Source organism: Gossypium hirsutum, chromosome A06, assembly GCF_007990345.1.
Source record: "Gossypium hirsutum isolate 1008001.06 chromosome A06, Gossypium_hirsutum_v2.1, whole genome shotgun sequence".
Taxonomy (NCBI): Eukaryota; Viridiplantae; Streptophyta; class Magnoliopsida; order Malvales; family Malvaceae; genus Gossypium; species Gossypium hirsutum.
The window spans coordinates 51,445,548-51,465,054 of record NC_053429.1 but is presented as its reverse complement, the minus strand read 5'-3'; the positions used below and the strand labels follow the sequence as shown (position 1 = coordinate 51,465,054).

At 25.6% G+C, this 19,507-nt stretch overlaps 1 protein-coding gene across 1 annotated transcript; it reads right to left on the bottom strand.

Moving 5' to 3' along the window:
- Positions 1-3,412: 3,412 nt before the first annotated feature.
- On the bottom strand, positions 3,413-17,017 carry LOC107961701 (beta-glucosidase 12). Its single transcript, XM_016897774.2, has 13 exons — positions 16,809-17,017; positions 16,657-16,726; positions 13,963-14,021; positions 12,425-12,500; positions 8,614-8,691; positions 7,939-8,026; positions 6,944-7,199; positions 6,455-6,570; positions 6,167-6,384; positions 6,050-6,081; positions 5,866-5,968; positions 5,683-5,791; positions 3,413-3,811 (listed from the first exon to the last, which is right to left on the bottom strand). The coding sequence occupies exons 1-13, from the start codon at positions 16,935-16,937 to the stop codon at positions 3,637-3,639; spliced, it is 1,509 nt and encodes a 502-aa protein (XP_016753263.1). The 5' UTR covers positions 16,938-17,017; the 3' UTR covers positions 3,413-3,636.
- Between the last annotated feature and the right edge of the window lie 2,490 nt (positions 17,018-19,507).

Genomic DNA, 19,507 nt, shown 5'->3' with positions numbered 1-19,507 from the left:
ATAATCATAAAATAATTATTTCTATCTCGTATTTTGTGTTCCCGAAACCTCTGTTCCAACTAGACCTAATTTTGGGCTATTACATGTGTCCTCAGCCGTGTGGTGCAAGTTAGTATATATGCCCTGTTTTCACACAGTCTATGACACGAGCGTGTCACACGGCCTGTTCACATGGGCGTATAACCCCTAAATGCATGAAATTTTTCTAAGTTTCCCAAAGTTTTTAAATGTCATCGGTTTAGTACCAAACCTCTTTAAGCATGTTTTAAGGTCTCGTAAGACCTTATAAGGGACAATGTGAATGAGTTGAATGGATTTAGATTATGAATGCATAAAAGTTTTAGAATGATGTGTATTATCCGGTAATGCCTCGTAACCCTATTCTGGCGACAGATACAGGTTAGGGGTGTTACATAAATGTTTTTACAATGCCACTTATCTTCAATTTGAACTTAAACAATTAATGAGCTAATATTTGCTTGTCGTGATTTTTCTATGCAAGAAAAATATAAAAGACATAAATACAAAAGACATAATAGTGAAATGTGAAATTAACTTTTATTTATTTATTCATCATTCAAATAAATAGAAAATAGTTACATGTTTACTACAATATGGGCACATTTCCTAACACTATCTTCTAGGGGTAAACCACTCTAATACCCAAGATAAGGTATTTTCTCATTTGGACTTGATAAATGACATAATAATCCTTTAACAGATTTGCTCAATTTCGATTCATCAACTTTGTACCTTTTAGATTACCTACTAATACAGGTTGTCTTCTTGAGTTACAATCCAACCATGTAATACAAGTCAGCATTAGTTAAACATTAGGTAATCAGTAAGCTAATACGTGCTTACATATTTCTTTGCATACAAAAATAGTTGAGGATAAATACAAATGATATTAATGTGAATAATGAAATTTTATTTAAATCAATGTGTTCGAAAAATTACATATACAAATGATGAATAAACTACACTTAGGGCACTAGATCCTAATAATCTTTCACTTTCCTTAGTGGAGTGCATGAGTCATATTTCACATTCTCATATCATCTACATGTTTCTCAAAAGTCCTAACTACCAAAGTCTTAGTAAATAGATCTGCAAGGTTGTGCTTAAATGCGATTTTGACTACATCTACTATTCCGTCAGCCATCGCCTCTCAAATAATGTGATATTTTCGATCAATGTGTTTTGTCCATTTATGATTTCATTTTTCCTTAGTACTAGCTAGTGTCACACTGTTATCGCAATACAATGTAATAATTTTATCCATACTCAGAATGACTTCGAGATCAGTAAAGAACAATTGAAGTTAGACTACTTTTGTTTCCTTAAAAATAGCCACATATTCAGCTTCTATACTGGACTCAACAGTACAACCCTACTTGACACTTCTCCAGACTATGGACCCGCAGCTTAGGAAAAAGACACAGCTCGAAGCCAATTTCCTTAAATCCCAAATTTTTCGTTATAATAAGTGGTATTATTCAGGGACATGGTATAATGGAATATGGAAGAGAATTGGAATATAAGTATTATAGATTAAGTCTTAAAGAATTATTTTAATTTTTAGAAGAGGAAATTTGAGAGAATAATTGCAAATATGAGATCTTAGTATAAAAAGAACTAAATTGAAAAATCAAAAAAGTTATAGACAAAAGTGTAATTTGATAAAATTAAGGAAAATAAAAGTTAATAATGATTGTGGAACATACGAATGACATAGATTGAATATAAATTTGATGGAAGTCACTTCGACGACTAAATTGGAAAAAAATAAAAAGTATAAGGACCTATAGTGCAAATTTCCCAACAATGAAGAATGAGTTGAAAAAACTTTGATTAAGTATTATATTAAAATAGTATATGAGTGCAATAAAAGGATTTTGGGAGTGAATTGGATGAAAATAAGAGTTCAATGACTAAATTGCAAATTTTCTATTTTATCGAAAAAGGTCCTAAATGCAAATTCATGCATGGATAATTAATAATTATAGTTTAAAAGTATAAATTAAAGGAACTTTGAAGGATAAAGTGTCTTGCATGAAATAAAGAATAGTGATGATATAAAAAGAGGCTAAAGGGGAACTTTACCACATTAAGGGGCGTTTTGGTCATTTTACATGGAACCTATGTTAAGAATATTATACTATGAGATATTTATATATGGGATAAATTGTGAGCCATTGGATTGAATAAAATGGTTAGATGAAATATGGACTACATTAGACCTATTCATGGGTCGGGCTATCTGTCTAGGCCCGAAGGCCCGCCCGAAATTAGGGAGGGTTTAGGCAAAAATATTTGGCTTAAAAAAAGGGCTTGGGAAAAAATAGGCCCATTTAAAATATGAGTTAGGATCGTACTTGAATGTTCAAGGCCCGAGCCTAGCCTGACCCGTTTTTAAGTTTTTAATATTTTATATTATGTTAGTTTTCTATATTATGTAATTTACAACACATAAAAATTAAATCTATAGTAATATATAATACTATTATAATGTAAACATTAAAAAAATGCTAAGATTAGTATATATAAATTTATTAAATATTAAATTAAAATAAGATAAATATATTTTTTAATTTTTTTAAAAATAATATGAGTGAATCTAAATTGGGTTTGGGTTAGCCATTTACAGATATAAATGGACTTGGCCAAAATTTTAGGCCCGTATTTTGGATCAGGTCAAACTTAAGCCAGCATAAAGTGTGTTAACATTATATTTAAGTCCCGCCTAGCTTATGAACACCTTTAGACCACACATGGGATGAAATTTTTTTAAAAGCTTTGACTTGTTTACTTAAATAAAAGAGAGAAAACATGGCATTTTGTCATCTTCTCCCCCTACATGGCTGACTGCCTCAATTGGAGAAGAAAAGTTTCCCTTTTCGATTCCCTCTTCATTTCTCATCAAATCTTTCAAACTTAGATTTCTCACTAAAATCAAGTAGAAAATCAACTTCTAAGCTTATTTCCATCTTTCATCTCATCCTTCAAAATTTAGGGTTTATGATTTTAGTGAGAGAAATTACTAAAAAAAAGTAAGAAAGTGGATTTCCATTATATTTATCTTTTATCTTTGGAATTATTTGAAAGAATATATATATATTACTTATGTTGTTGGTGTTGAGAAATGTTGGATGATGGAAAAGATGATTTTGAATGGATTATTGGGTGGAATAAAGTGTGAATTGCATGGGATATCATTAAAAGGTAAGAATCATGGATTTTCTTATGAAAAATTGTTATAATGGTGGAATAAATATAGTTATTTACCATGAACAATTAAAATGAGATTATGAGTAAATATACAAAATTTGGTAATTTGATGGAAATATGTGAAATTTGGGTTAGTTGGTAGAGAATTAACATGAAATATGATGCGATTTCATAATGTGGAAAAAATGGAATAAGAGTGTTATAATAAACTAAAATGGCAATTTGATACAAAGAAATGGCAAACATGTGTTGGGACATTAATTGGTACAAAGGGCAGACAAAATACTTTTTCAACATTAAATTTTGTTATTTCAAAATTATGATGAATTTAAAACTACAATATTTTTCAATAATTGTATACATCAAACATAGTGTTGAATTTATTGAAAGAGTAAGGGAAATCCGTCACGTTTGATTCTTGAGAAAAATTTTCAACCATTGGGCCGAGAGTTTTGGGTATCTTTTCAACCCATTTTTGTAGTCTACAAAGTTGAAGCCGAATCTTACGGTATAACCACTTGCCCATTCGAAGTTATCCAATAGTGACCATGCAAAGTATCCTTTCACATTCACACCATCCCTAACCATCAACACAAATTGTCATATTAATTAATTATATTTTACTATATAAAAATATATTCAAATCTGTTACTTCAACTGATATAGACTTTTATGAAGAAAAAAAAAACAATTCATATAGCCTTAATAATTCCTTTTATTTTAAGAAAAAATAAATATAAATTGATATTTTTATTTTTATAATTAAATTTAAATAAAAATATTTTTATTATTAACATATTAATTCAAATTGATGAGAAATTTTAATACCATATTTATACTTACTTTAGTATTTCAGATTTCATTTCATTTAACATTTGACTCTAATCATATTGATTTTTTGATAATATGACATATTAACTAAAGTATATTGTTACGTGTCTATTTTAGACCCTTCAATAAAATCTCATTTATGTTTATCCGATAAATTATTTATTTTTAACCAAAATAAATTTTGAAAAAAATTACTTATAGGAAATCAAAACTGTGTTTCTTCTTTCAATTATTTTCTTTTTGTAAAAGAAAAAAAAACTAAAATTTTTAAATTTATTTATATTTTATATTGGGTTAATGTAATTTTTTTTACCTTAAATTTGATAATTAAACCTATTTTAATATCTATATTTTTTAAAAAATGTCAACTCTCGTAAAACCAATATCGAAAGCAATCTTTTTAATAAGTAGTTTAAAATTCTTCTTTCCTTCTTTCCATAATCTTCGTTTGCATGCATCAATTCTGATTTTTTTTGAAAATTTATAAATAAAAAAAAAGAGGATAAATTATTTATTTGAAAAGCTAAGAAAGCTGATGAAATTCCGAAAACAAGAAAACAAAAGAAAATGTCGCCAGCAACTTCCAAAATCTGTCAGATTTCAAGGTAAAAAGCGAACCTCTTTTCTTTTTCACTGTTCAATCTTGGGAAAGGCTTTGCATGTTGGCTTTAAAAGTTTTGGTAAAAAGAACTTTCAGTTCTTCCAAAAAAAGAATGAGCGGATCAATTATTATTAATTTCAAAATTCAACAGTTAAGAATAATTAATTAAATATTAATGTTTTTATTAAATTTACATAAATTTGATTAGTATAGTAATAAATTTAACTTTTATAATTTAAATATTTTATCAATTTGGTCATGATTTTACAAAAATATTGCTGGTTAGATTTGTTTAATCATGATTAAATTGATAGAATCTTTAAATTATGAGGGCTAAATTTATTATTATACCAATTAAAATTATGTACATTAACCTTATGATTAATTATCCTTAATTGCTCAATTTTAAAATTGACAGTGACTAAATTGTTTTAATTTTTTGAGAGAAACTAATTTATTCAATTTTAAAATTAAGAAAAATTGAAAAGATGTTTTTTAGGGAAGGTTTTGATTTTTTTTTATTATGTAAGTTTTGGAAGTTTTTGAATTTCTAATCCTCAGCCATTGTTGACATGAAACATACTAAAAAAGGAAAGTTGAGATTTGTAATTGTTTTTGAAATTTTTTAAATGAAATTAGATAAAGTCTTGTATAAATGATAAGACAAAAAAGGTGATATAAATTAATTTAGATGTTGTGGAAGGATTAAAATTTAAGATGAAAATAATAGAATGTGTAAATATTAGGAGGTAAAATTTATTATTAGATCAATAAAAAAAGATCATGTCATCTTTCAATCACCCATTTAACGGAAAGTATGGGAGAGTGACTAAAATATTTAATTTCAAAAGTTTAATGGTTAAATCGAATAAATTTAATAGTTTAGCAACTATTTTTGTATTTTAGCCAAAAAATTAATGGTGTTAAATAGCAAGATGAAAGTAGAAGGATGATATTAAAACTGAACGTAAAGTATAAGAGGCATTGGTAGATTATTCCAGAAAGAGGAAGACACATACTTGATTGCAGTTTGAAGAGAAGAAAGATGTCGACGGTGGTACTCGATCCTTCCTTTGTCATTAAGGGCTTCCTTTGATGGAGATGAGACATTCTCAGTATCACCAACCCCTACATTTCATTCATCTTTATTTTTCATTTACCTTTTATGTATGATACAAAGTGAACGAAGGAGATGTAGGTACCGTTCTCAGTGATATAAATTAAGGGATTGCCATACTTTTCCTTTGTGTAAAGTAGAAGATCACGAATGCCTCTTGGGTACATATAGATCCATTTTGTACCTGTCTGCAACATTTGAAATTGAAATAGATTTAACACATGGTGGATATGTGCCATAAAAAAGAAGAAAGTTGCACAAGTTCTCACCATAGGACCAATTGGAATACCATTGTGGTAAGCTGCCATATTAAGAAAAGAAAATATGGTTTGATTAGTATATGAGTTAGGCAAAGATATAGTTAGCATATTGAAGCGATGACTGACATGAAAGACTAGTACGAGCATCTGTCAAGTAGCTTGACTTCCCAACATTAGGCTTAGAAGCATAAGCTGCATAAATTGCAGTATAGTAGTTTAATCCCAGGAAATCAAATGAGCCTTTAAGAATCTTAGATTGCATTTTGTTGAATTTAGGCAAACGGTTTCCAAGTAGAGATTGCATGGTGTGTGGATAATTGCCAATGGTTATTGGCTTCATAAACCTGCAAAACATATTTCTTCATCAACATCAATGAAAAAGAAATTCTACAATGATTTACAAGTAAAACTGACCATCCAAACATAAAGTCCAAGGCTCTTGAAGCAGCATTTTGCTGGTGCTTTGCATTTGAAACTGGAACGAACCAGTATGAAACTAATGTCATTCCAATCACACCCTCCTGACTTGCCTGTTGAAATTTCCATTTTTACTAATCTACAATTATTATTAATATTAACACACAAATATATTAACCTCAATAAATAAGAGGTTTAAACTTGTTTGAATTTTTTAAAATATTAATTTCTTTTATTTTATATATTAATATTAATTTTAGAGTGTAAATATTAAAAAATATGTTATGTTTAATATATATAATTTCTAAATATTAAATAAAAATAATATTTTTATAATAATATTATTGGATTTGTGTTAAATACGGACAGATTTAAATAAAATTTAATACTCATAGTTGAGATTGAGTGGTCCGGTTAAAAACGGATTTTAACTCAACACTTTTAGATATGTGTTGAAGTATATATTAGCAATGTAAGTTCCATGACCTGATATTTTTGGCGATAGAGTTTTACAGAAACTGCATGAGCAAGAAGTAGATGGTGAGCCACCAAATAAGGTTCAACCGCGGAGTCACCACCGGTGCAGTTTAGGTTTTGCCAATCGGAACAACGACCTGGTGCTAGAAATCCGGCTACGTATCCACCGTAAGTATAGCTCCATGGCTCATTCAATGTGATCCAATGCTTTACTCTATCGCCAAATTCCTTGAAGCAAACCTCAGCATAATCTCGAAAGTCATCCCTAACATAAAAGAAGAAGGTCGATTCGCTTATGAATGAATACATTCACTTCGATTTTTTTAACTACGTCTATATCTTATCAATATATCTATCCCTAATATGGGTAATCCTATTGGACTTAGGAGAAACAAAGATATGCAGGTCAACAGTAGCAACACAAGTTAAGATCCTGAGATTTGTTGAGAGTAAAAAGTGTGGTTAATAAGGATGTTATACAGAGAGATTTGCTGTAAGGACAAATGTATTGTCAAGGGTATGAAGCTCCATTGGACCCCAACACACAATGTACCATGATATTAAATTGAAAAAAAGTAACTTAAGCTTATGTTGTGGATTCTAGGTTACAGTAGCACACAACTAGAACGGCTAGAAACGTGCTTATAGCTCCGGATTGAGTTAGTATTTGGTGTCACTTTGGATAAATTACTAAAAACATATTCCTGAAAAACAAAAAAATATTAATGTATTTTTCTCTTTTTATATAAAATTTAAAGTAAATATTTGAATCTGAAACACCATAATTTTTAATATCTTAATCTTATCATTTCAATTAAATATTTATTGCATAATTTTTTTATTTAAATTATTAATGTGTTATAATCTAGTTTATTATTAGCTGGTTGTTAGTTACAGTGAAAAAAATGGTTACATTAACAACTACACCCACATAATTAATGATTTTTAATGTAATATTAAATATTAACGGAGATAAAATACTACTGTAAGTGCTAGTTACTTACACGATACGAGGGCTTAAGAAACCACCATATTCATCTTCTAAGGCTTGAGGAAGATCCCAATGGAAGAGAGTCACAAATGGTTGTATACCTGAATACTTTCATAATAAAAATCATTTTGTAATTCTAATTAATAATAACCTGGAATATTTTTTTTGCAATAAAGTAAAATTATTTTGTTGATACAAAGGACCAATAAAGGAGGAGTCAAGAAAGAGAAAATAGTAGACATTTAGAACGATTCATCTTTATTGGGCCAAAAGCCGTTAATGAAAGAGAAGAGGGGAGAAAATATATAATAATAATAAGAATAATAAGAATAATAAACCTTTGATGGTTCTAAAGTAGAAGAGAGGAAGAACCCTCAAGATGATACCCCTAATCCCGAGAAGGATATATATATTTGGTTACAATGTAAGTCGCACCAAAGATCATTATATATACTTTTATTGAGATTAGAGTAAGGGGGGTCTCATTTTGAGCGTTGTTTTTCTTTTCTACTTTACAACCACCAAAAGTTTATCTCCATATTTTCTTCTCCTAATCTTCTTTGTTGACTATTCTTTGTCCTATAAGGGTAAACCATTCTAAACCCCACTACCTTCTCCTTTCTTCCTCCCTCATTGATTCCTCATATCAACAAATCACAATTAAAATACAAAATTGATCGATTCAAACCATTAACTAGGAGCTCATTTATGAGATTGTTATAATAGTTGATTCCTTCATTGTTTACACCCCCACTTAATTTTCCATCTGCAACAACAAATATACCACATTTAATAGCCTTTTAAAGATTTAACACAACTATAATTTCCAATATGAACCAATACCTAAATCAACTTATTAAGGTCTAGGGTTTGATTAAATATTAGTATGGTTTATATCAACCAGTGGGTACTGTTTCAAGTTTATATTGATAAAAAAATTATATTATAAATATATAAAAACATTTTAAAAAATCAATAAATTTAAAATGACACGGTATCAGGATTAATAATGATCATGGAGCAGGGTGAGGGCGAATGTTGCTAAATCCACTCCCACTCTATAATTGGCATGATCTACTCCATCGCCTACTCTGCTCTACTATGGATGTATAATATTGAAAACTACTACCACTTTTATGGATGTTGGATACATTTATCCCAGCCCCTAACCTATTCCCTTTTAATTTATTTTTTGCTTCTTATCTTTAATATTATTAATCTTTTTAAAGGCAAGTAAATTTTAAACATGATTTCATAAAAATTAAACATGAAACATATAGATTTTTGTAAAACACATTATTACATTTTTACCCCTTAATTATATTTACAAAGATAAAATGATAATTTCATATAATAGAGCAGAGCAAGAAAAATAATTATCATAACAATTTCATACCCACTATTAAAAAAAACAAACAACCCTATCCTACTTTACCCTACATTTACTTTCCAGAAAAAAAAAATTTACTCCATCTTTTGAAATCCATTGAGAGGTTGGAATTTTCTATCCTTAATTAGAACACACTTACATAAAAATAATAATATTTCATTCACACGATACTACCTACATTGTTAAAATGTAAGTAACTTATTAAATATATGTAAAACCATAAATTTTGAAAGAGTGTTCATAAAATATATTATTTGTTTACATGCATGATTCTACTTTGGCATAAACTAAGGGCGATTTGATTCTTGGGTTGGACACTTTTTTCAATTGTGATGTGTGTTTTTTTTATTATCTAATTTAGTATTTGTATTTGAAAAAAAGTTATATATTTTGGTATCCAAAAGTTTCAATGTTAACTTTTTAATATTTAATTCGAGTTTTAGTGTTGATTTAATTAAATTTTCTATCATTAGGTTTGAATTTTTCATGATATTGTTGATAGAATAAATTTAGTATTAACTTTGAATCTGGTTAATTTTGTGTTTAATTTGTTAAATACAAATTGATGGATGTGATTTAATTTGAGTTTTAGGGTTGAATAATGAAATTTACTTTCATCGAATTTCATCAAATCAATCCTAAAACCCAAATTACATACTAAAAAACTAACACTGATACTTTTGTCAAATACGCATACCACATTGGACAAAAATTTAACACAAATACCATATTAGAAAAAAATTGTCAAATTCAAGTATCAAATTATGTATTAAACCTGCTAGTATTTGAATTATTATCCAATTTAAATCAATCATGATTAGAAGGGTTTATGGGTCGGGTCCAAGCATGATATTAGCATATTTTGTGCTTGCCCAAACATGGTTCGACCAGAAATATGGGTTTAAAATTTTGTCCAAACCCAATCATATTTGTAAAAGACTAACCTAAGCCCATTTTAAGCTCACAAATATTTTTTTATTTAAAAATATTTATATTATTTTAATTTAATATTTAATAATTTTATATAATTTTCTATTTATTGAAATTCTTTATATAGCCATCTTACCATTATTTTAATATTTATATTAGAGTAGTATTATATATTTAGTATAGGTTTTATTTTTTTAATGTGTTATAAATACATAATGTATAAAAATAATATAATACACAGTATTATAAACTTAAAAAATGGTCGGGTTGGACCGGACTCGAGCTTTAAATATTCAAGCCTAAGCCCAACTCATATTTTAAACGGGTCTAATTTTTTTACCCAAATTTATTTTTCGGGCCGAATATTTTTACCTAAATTTTGTCAAATTTCGAATGGACCTTTGAACCTGGATGAGTAACCTGACCCATGAAACAGGTCTAATCATAATATTGTTTCTCGTTTTTTATATTAAATAATCTAAAAATAATTAAATCATGTTCCGTAGCATTAAATTAATTTGAACAAAGCAATTCACATGCAATTTATTTTAGTATGATTATAAATTATGGTTGAAGAAAAAGTAGGAATTTTACATGATATTGGACGTATCCTTACTAACATGGTATAGTTTTTCCATATGTCTTCTCTTTTATTTATTTTAATATTGTTTTTTACTTTGCTGATTTTAAATATGGAGAGTTTTGTTTTAATCATCAAAATTTGTTATTACATATAATCTTATGCTACAAAACGCTTGCCTTCTCCAAAAGAAAGTTGTTAAATAATGACATCCACTTATCACTTGTCACGTTACAAAGGATAAACTCTAAGGCCACTAAACATATACTATGTACAATTTATGAACTAAAAACCCTTTTTTTTTTTATACAGGTGTGTTGGAAAAGAATTTATTAGTTAATCAACTAAACATGAGTTAATCTTTAGATATGTTAATTTTAGTTCTTTTATTTAAAGACTATATAAAAGTATTAAAAAATAAAAAGCTACTAAAATAATAATAGTAGTCATTTAATAAAAGGGTATATTAGTCATTTTTTAACCGAGTTAGTACTTGGTTGACCCATGACACCAACTCAATGAAGACTTTTATTAATAGTATAGATATATACAGGGGCGATGCCAGAACAATTTTTTAGGGGGCGAATGAAAATTTAATTTTTTATAGTCTATATCTTTATAATTTTTAAAAGATTAAATAAAACTTTTATAATTTTAGGGCCTCAAAGTGTAATTTTACTTTTATTAATTTAAATTTTTTTAAAAAAAATTAAAGAGCCTAAATATCAATTTTTCATTTTAGGGGGGGGCGAGGTCCATACCACCCCCTCTAGATTCGTCTGTGGATATATACACAAATTTTATAAGAGAAAACATTTTATGTCAAAAGTTTTTATTAAATCGTACTTAAGAATTAATATTAGTATGGTGGTAAAGATTTTGCTGGTTAACCCATTATACATTGTTCAATTATTAGACATGTTAATATTATTTCTTTTATTTAAAAACTATATAAAAGTATGAAAAGTCTAAAAGGTCATTAAAATAATAATTGTAGTAATTTAATAAAGGGGTATATTAGTCATTTCTTAATCGAGTTGGTACTCGATTAACTCGTAACACCAACTTAGTAAGAGTTTTGTTAATAACATAGATACATAAATTTGGTGAGAGAAAACATTTCATGTTAAAAGTTATTCTTTTTGTATGTTTGGTCAAGAATTAATGTTGGTGTAGTGGTAAAGAGTTTGTTGATTAACCCATTAAACATGGGTTTAATCTTTGTATATGTTAATTTTAATTATTTTATTAAAAAACTATATACAAATATGAAAAGATAAAAAAATTATTAAAATAATAATAATCATTTAATAATTAATCATTACTTAACTGAGTTGGTATTTAGTTAATCTATGTCACCAACTCAGTTAAGAATTTTATTAATAATATAGATAAATTATATTTATTTAATTAAAAACCATAGATTTTTATTAATTTTATTTTATCAAATTATAATATAATTTTATTAATTAATATATTATTTTTTTAAGTAGAACTTTTAAAATATATGAATAAATTAATTAATATTAACTAAATATTATGTGTAGAATCATGTTTATATATATTATAGATAAATTGAAATTAATTAATATATCTTACTTGGCAAAATTCTAGACCATGAGATTGAGAATCTGTAAGCATCTAATCCCATTTCTTTCATAATCCCAATGTCTTCCTGTCATGAATTTTCACTTCAGAAACATGAGTAAATAAGACAGAAAGTAAAAATAAAATAAAATTACAGCCCGCTATAAATTTTAACTGCATTCAAATAACTTTCTCACAACTTTTAAATTTTAGCTTCAAAGTAAAACTGATTATTATAGTTCTTAAATTTAAAATTATTTTCAATAATTATATCTTAAATTATATAATCTGAATATATAATTAAAATGAGTTTTGAATATTTATTTTTATTCAAAATTAATTCATTTAAATAATAAAATATTAAAATTTAAAATCGAACTTCATTATCTACCTAATAACGCATATATTAGAATTTATTTAAAAATTTATTCAATTAAACTATAGACTTTTACAAATACCTCAAACTCTCAAGTGTTTCTAAATATTATCCACCCAAATTAAATTCTATTATTAAATATCTTACACAAAACCAAAATCCTTTAATATTTGATAATTACAATAATTTGACTAATGTACGAAAATTTCAATGATACAGTACATATTATTGAACTCAACAGTCAACACACATGGATGTCCAAATATATTTAGGAAAACGTATTATGATAAATAACTTTAAACCAAGTAAAAAACGGACCACAAATTTTTATATAAACAAGAACAAGGAAGAAAGTAACGATTTCTTTTGCAAATTATTTAAACTATAAATTGAAAATTAACAATTTCTTTATATACGTTTTTTAAAGAATTATCTTTAAATCTATCTATTCAATTTTCAAAGGATAAATATTTTACGTTAGAAAATTTCACCCACTTAACTTTTAAATATATTCAATTTAAAATTTGATAAAATAAATTACTTTAAAACTAAATATAATTGCTTGTCTAAAAAATACACCATCAAATTTAAAATTATTTATTATATATCCTAAAAACGAACTAATATTAACTATTTTTTAATTACACTATTCATTTTACATTAATTGATAATATCTTTAATTTTTTTTAGATTCTAAAATAATTTCTCCTATTATTCATAAAATTTAGATACAATTATTCTATTTATATCACGCCTAAGCAATTGGTTAATAATAACATGAGTGGCAAAGAAAGCACAAAATTTTGGATTTATAATAAAGGTGTTGATGTGTTTATTCGAGTTGAGTTTATATATGATAGACACATATTTAATATGTATCTAAATTTTGCTCGGTTCAAAATGTAAACTTTAAATTTTATTAAATTCGTTTATATTTATAAATTCTATTTTAAACCATTCATATAATTTTTTAATATATTTAATATTTGATAATCTTTTATGTTATTTTTATTAAAATTTTAAAATAAATATATTTTTTAATATTTATATTAGAGTATTATATATATATTTTACATAAATTACGGAAATTAGACCTTTAATTTCTTTTTATTAAATTTCAAGCAAATCGTGGAACTAAAACATATTGGAAGTTGTAGTACAACATATAACGTACCTTATAGCGATGGTAGGAATCAATTGCCACATCTCCATTGCTTCCATCTGCTATCTTATCTGCAATCTCCATGCGCATACAATTATTGTTACACTCCAAAAATCTATGTTTTATTTTTATAAATATATATTTCTTTTAATATTCTAAACAATAACAAGTTCTTAAACATACGCATATATCTATGTACCTTAATTAATTTATTTTTAAAAAAGTTATAATTAATTGCGGTTGATTAAATTGAGTAAAAATATGTTGAGTAAAAATTATCTTAATTCAATTTTAAAATTTTTTTTGAATAGAGTTGAATAATTGTTTCGAGTTAATTTTTTTAAAATCAAATTAAAATCTTATTAACAATATAATTAATTTTAAGTTAGAACATATAAATTTGAGATCATATATTTTTGAAGAATCTTTTAAACCAAAAGAAAGAGAAATAAAACAACTTAATTTAGTACGATAAACTTGATTTGGTAATTTATTTGTTTAAGGTCTCAAAATTTATCATTTTGGAATTTAAAAAAAAATATATGTTTATAATTTAACATTTTATATAAGAATTTAAAATAATTTTTTAAATTTTAAAGTTTTATAAAATTTTGAATAACTCAATTTAATTAATTTAAAAATTAAATTTTTTAGTCAAATCAAGTTTTGCTTACCCTTAATTATAGGTGCTAGTAGCTTATAATAAAAATATTTTATCATATAAAAAAGTCTGATAAACTATAGTTATTGATCAAATAATTGTGTTGTAAAGACATAACACAATGATATGAATTGTATTAAATAAGTAAAGTTGTGAATAAATAAAAATAAAAATGTGATAGTTTTAACAATAGGAAACAAATGGTATTAATTAGTAAAAGAAATTGAAGTGGCATAGGGAGAGTGTTTTTTTCATTTCCCCTTAATGATTTTTAGTTAGTGCCATAATTTTAATATAGATATATATTTTAGAGATGTCTCGTCAAAACTTTATAGGTTAATAAATTCATGTAGGGAGAGATGATTAAAATAGATTATGCCTAAGACTGTTTGTAGTGGACCAAATTAAAAGTTCAAAGTAACTATAAAACTTTTTGACTTATCAAAATCAATATAATTATAATGTAATATATTTTTAAATATAGAAGATAATCTTAAATTCATAATAACTAGATTTTACAACTCATTTTGCTTACACACCAGCCATTAATTATAACCAAATTTATCTTTTAATTATTTTAATATTTATGAAAAAAATAGAAATATATTACAATAAACTGAGAGGTCAAAACCTAAAATAATTATATAAATTTTCAAACTCCTTTAAATATTTCTAACATATCCCTACAAATAAATTCTCATACAAGAAAAATAATTAAAAAAAATCTACACAACGTGATAGTCCAGATATATTATATAATAAACATTAATTAACATATACGGTTATGTGATTCTTATATAAATTAGTATAGTAATATTAAAATATAAATTTTAATATTATATAATGTTGATAGTATTAATGAATGACTTTCTATTTATTAATCAATACTATACGTAAAATTAGTTAATTTCTACTACTTATTTAAAATAAATTCAAATTAATGATGAATAATTATATTAAAAATATAAATTTTCTATTTTAAATTACCATACTATTTTAAATACAGCTAATTTTTTTACCAAATTATCTAAAAATATTAAAAATTATGTTTGCTAAAAATTTTAAAACAACTGGCACGATAATTTTGTGTTAAAATACTATTAATTTTTTTTACCATACTATTTTAAATAATTCAAATATTGTTATTGCAAATTCATCATTAGATAAATATCAAAATTCTCCATTATACTTTATTTTTATTGATATTTTCTGTTTTTTTTAAATAAGTAAATTTGACACTTAATTTTTATGTTATTAAATTTTACTACTAAATTTTAAAGTTTTATTATTTTTTCCATCAACGTTCATTGTTGTTAATTAAATTCTATCACTCAATATTAATTTTGAATATTTGAAAACAAGTTTAATGATAAAACTTCTTTCATATATTGTATTTCAATAGTTAATCATAAGTTAATTTATAAAACATCAAAAATTAATAAATTAGCTTAGAATTTTTAAATTAATGAAGCATATACTTGAAAAATAAAATATATATGAAGGTAACTTCTGTTTTATAAAATAATCATTTTTATTAATTTTGACATTATATTGTTTTACTTATTGATGTTAAATATTAAGATAAAATACAAAAAAATTATTAAATTATATTCAAGTTATTTTAAATTAAAATTCAGTTTAAGGATAAAATTTAATCAAATAAATGTAAAGCGACAAATTTTAATGTAAAATTAAATTATAGTTGTAAATTTACCTTTAATTTTATAAACATAATAATAAATATCAATTAAAGTAAAATATAATGACAAATTTTAATTCCACGTTACAATTTTACAGTAAAAAAATATATTTTATTAATAATCGGAGGAAAAAAAAACAAAAATTTTCAAGTTGTGATTTGATTATTAAAAGGATTTGTGTAAAGAGTGTAGCTGGTGAGTAGCGTCGAAGTTAGGAGGGAAGAAGAAGTGTGCAAAGCAGTGGCGATCCGCATCAGAACCAACCATTTGTGCGGTAGAGATTAAAATTGAATTTTACTAGCACCGGGAAATGTAAGAAAGTTTTCAAGGAAATAATAGGATTACCCGGATACTCATGACTGAAAGTATCCCATATGCTTGGATCTCTACCTCCTTCTTTAGCTGCACCTTCATACTGCTTTTTCACCACACAAAACCAACCAATTAATGTCTCCAGAATTCAAATCTTATTCCTACCAACTCACACAGATATTTACCTGGTAAGATGATGATGCTGTTCCAAAGATGAAACCAACGGGAAAACTTGCACGACTAAGCGAACATACACCACTAACCCAGCCAAACAAAATCCAGACTAAAACTAGATGCCACCTTTTGATTCCCATTTCAATTTCCCTTCTTTCCTTTCATGCCAGCACTGGCCTTTTAAAGAGGAACGAATGGTAAAAATGGCACATCAACTATATTATTTCTCGATTGATGGAGAGTGACACCAACTCAATCAACTTTTTAAGTTTTAAATATAGATACTAATAATTTTAAATAATTAATTAAAAAAATAAAAGAATATTTTAATAAATGTTAAATTATAAAAAGTCAATCAATAGAAGGAAATAAAGTAAAAAAAAATAATTTGAAGGGAGACACTTCCTTTTTTCTTTTCCCCTTTTCGGTTTTTCACTTTTTCCTTTTTATACATTTTTTAGTTAGTGCCATAATTTAAAATAGATGCATTATTTTTATCTATTTATAGAGATGTCTCGTCAAAACTTTATAGCTTCTATAATTTTCTCAATAGATAATCATTATTTGCATGTAGGGACACATTTAATTACTTTTTTTATTTTATCCTAAAAAAATATTTTTTTATAAAAAATGTTGGTAATTTTTAATTTTTACCTAAAAACATTTACTAATTTTCATTATTATAAGATTCATTATTGTTATAAGATTCATTCTTTTTTTTTTAAATCATATATAAGTAAAAAAGTAGAAACAATTTTATAAATTACTAGTTCTAATGTCACATGCATTGGACACAATTTTATAGATTTATTTTTTAATTCATTAAATAATAAATTTTTATAAATTTTAAAAATCTATATTTACCTATTAAATTATAACAAAAGTCTATTACTTTTGAAAAATAATTAAAATAAAAAAGTAAGAACAAATAAAATAATTTTGTCATTTAAATACGAGTCCAAATTTCACTTACAAATAATTGTTACTTTAATATTTTATTACTTTTGTCATTTAAATATGCATCAAAATTTCACCTACAAATAACCGTTACTTTAATATTTTATTACTTTTAACATAATATTTTAAAGGAATAAATTATATGAGAATCATCCTAACAACTAAGATTTTTTTAGGCACCAATGAAATAAAGCCATGTCATTAATTTTTAAGCATATAAAAATTTTATCATACTCTCAACTCTATATAATCATTACCCTAACTCAATTTTTAAGCACATAAATAAACTCAAGGTTTATTGGTCAATTTTCAATTCTAAAAAAAGGTAAAATTCTATTTTTATACTATTGGTCTATAGCTTTAATCTCTTTTGTCTGTTATGATTTTCTTGATATATGATTTATACACTGTTGAAAGCATACATTGGTTTTCTTTTTTTACTTATTACTTTTTTGGTTTAATCAATTTCCTCTATAATAGAAATTTCTCTATAATTTCATGTGAAGAAAAGAAGAAAACTATATTCCAAAGTTTATACCTAGTTTAAGCTCTCATTGTTTAATAGTATTTCATTCTCTCGTTGTTTTGAAGACATTGTAATTTACAGACTTTTAATTTTCTATTCATTCTTTCTCGATAATTTTTTTTGAACTACATTTTATTGAAATTTAATATTTGGGAACCGTTGTTCTAAAATATATTTATATAATAATCAATCAAAGGTTTGTAGTATGTATTTCCAACTTGAGTTTAGTTTAGCATTGCAAGAGAGTTCCAAAATTTTGGTCTGGGAAAATACAGTAAAAAGACTAGTAACTTTTAAAATCAATTCATATTACAATTACAAATAAAATAGATTTTTATGTACTAATAATATTTTTATAAACCACTTAATCATCGATAGTCATTCAATATGTACTAATAATATTTTTATACATAATTTTTATTTGAATTATCAATATGCGTTGTATATATTTTATTTTCAATCTTGTATTAGTAATTGATCACATAAAAAATACAGAGTTATGGCCGGAGATACGTTCATAGGAGGTGACATTATTATTAACAACAATTCCCTTGAAGATGAAGTAAACATTGGCATTGAACAATAAGATGATATTGATGTTGATTCCATTGAAGACACTAACGGGCAACTGACTCAAAAATTTTGTGCCTGTAATGGATCATTAGAACCATGCACAAGAATACAATTTGATGACTTGGAAGGCGTCGAAACATGTTATAAGACATATTCGAGACAAAATGGTTTTAACATCAAAAGAGCCATACTCGATTGTCTCGCATTGATAAATCTTTAATTGGAGTAGATTACACTTGTTCTAGAGAAGGATTTCGATAAAAAGATTGTCAAAAAAGTGATGCAAAATGTATGGAATGTGCTGGAACAAGAATTGGTTGCAAAGCGGTGATGGGTTTGAAGAAAGTTGAAGCCAATTGTAAGTAAGTTTGTAGATAAATACAATCACAAACTTCTTACACCCAGAAGTACAAGTTTTCTTTATGGACATAAAAAAATAACAACAACATAAAAGAATCTAATCAATACATTGAATGAAGCTGGTGTACCACCTTGAAAAATTGTATCAGTTTTAAGTCAAGAATCTGGTGGCTATTACAATAATGGTTGTACGTCCATTGATATCCAAAATTATTTAGGAAATAAAAAAAAGAAGCTTTTTGAAAAAGGGCATGCATAGAGGTTGTACAAGTATTTCAAAGAATGTCAGACAAA

Excerpts from the sequence above, each read along its gene's own strand:
- LOC107961701 (XM_016897774.2), bottom strand. The coding sequence starts at position 16,937 with ATGGGAATCAAAAGGTGGCATCTAGTTTTAGTCTGGATTTTGTTTGGC. Across the intron at positions 7,200-7,938 it reads TTCTTAAGCCCTCGTATCGT|GGATGACTTTCGAGATTATG; the intron begins GTAAGTAACTAG and ends CTTTTATGTTAG. Across the intron at positions 6,385-6,454 it reads TTGGACTTTATGTTTGGATG|GTTTATGAAGCCAATAACCA; the intron begins GTCAGTTTTACT and ends TATGTTTTGCAG.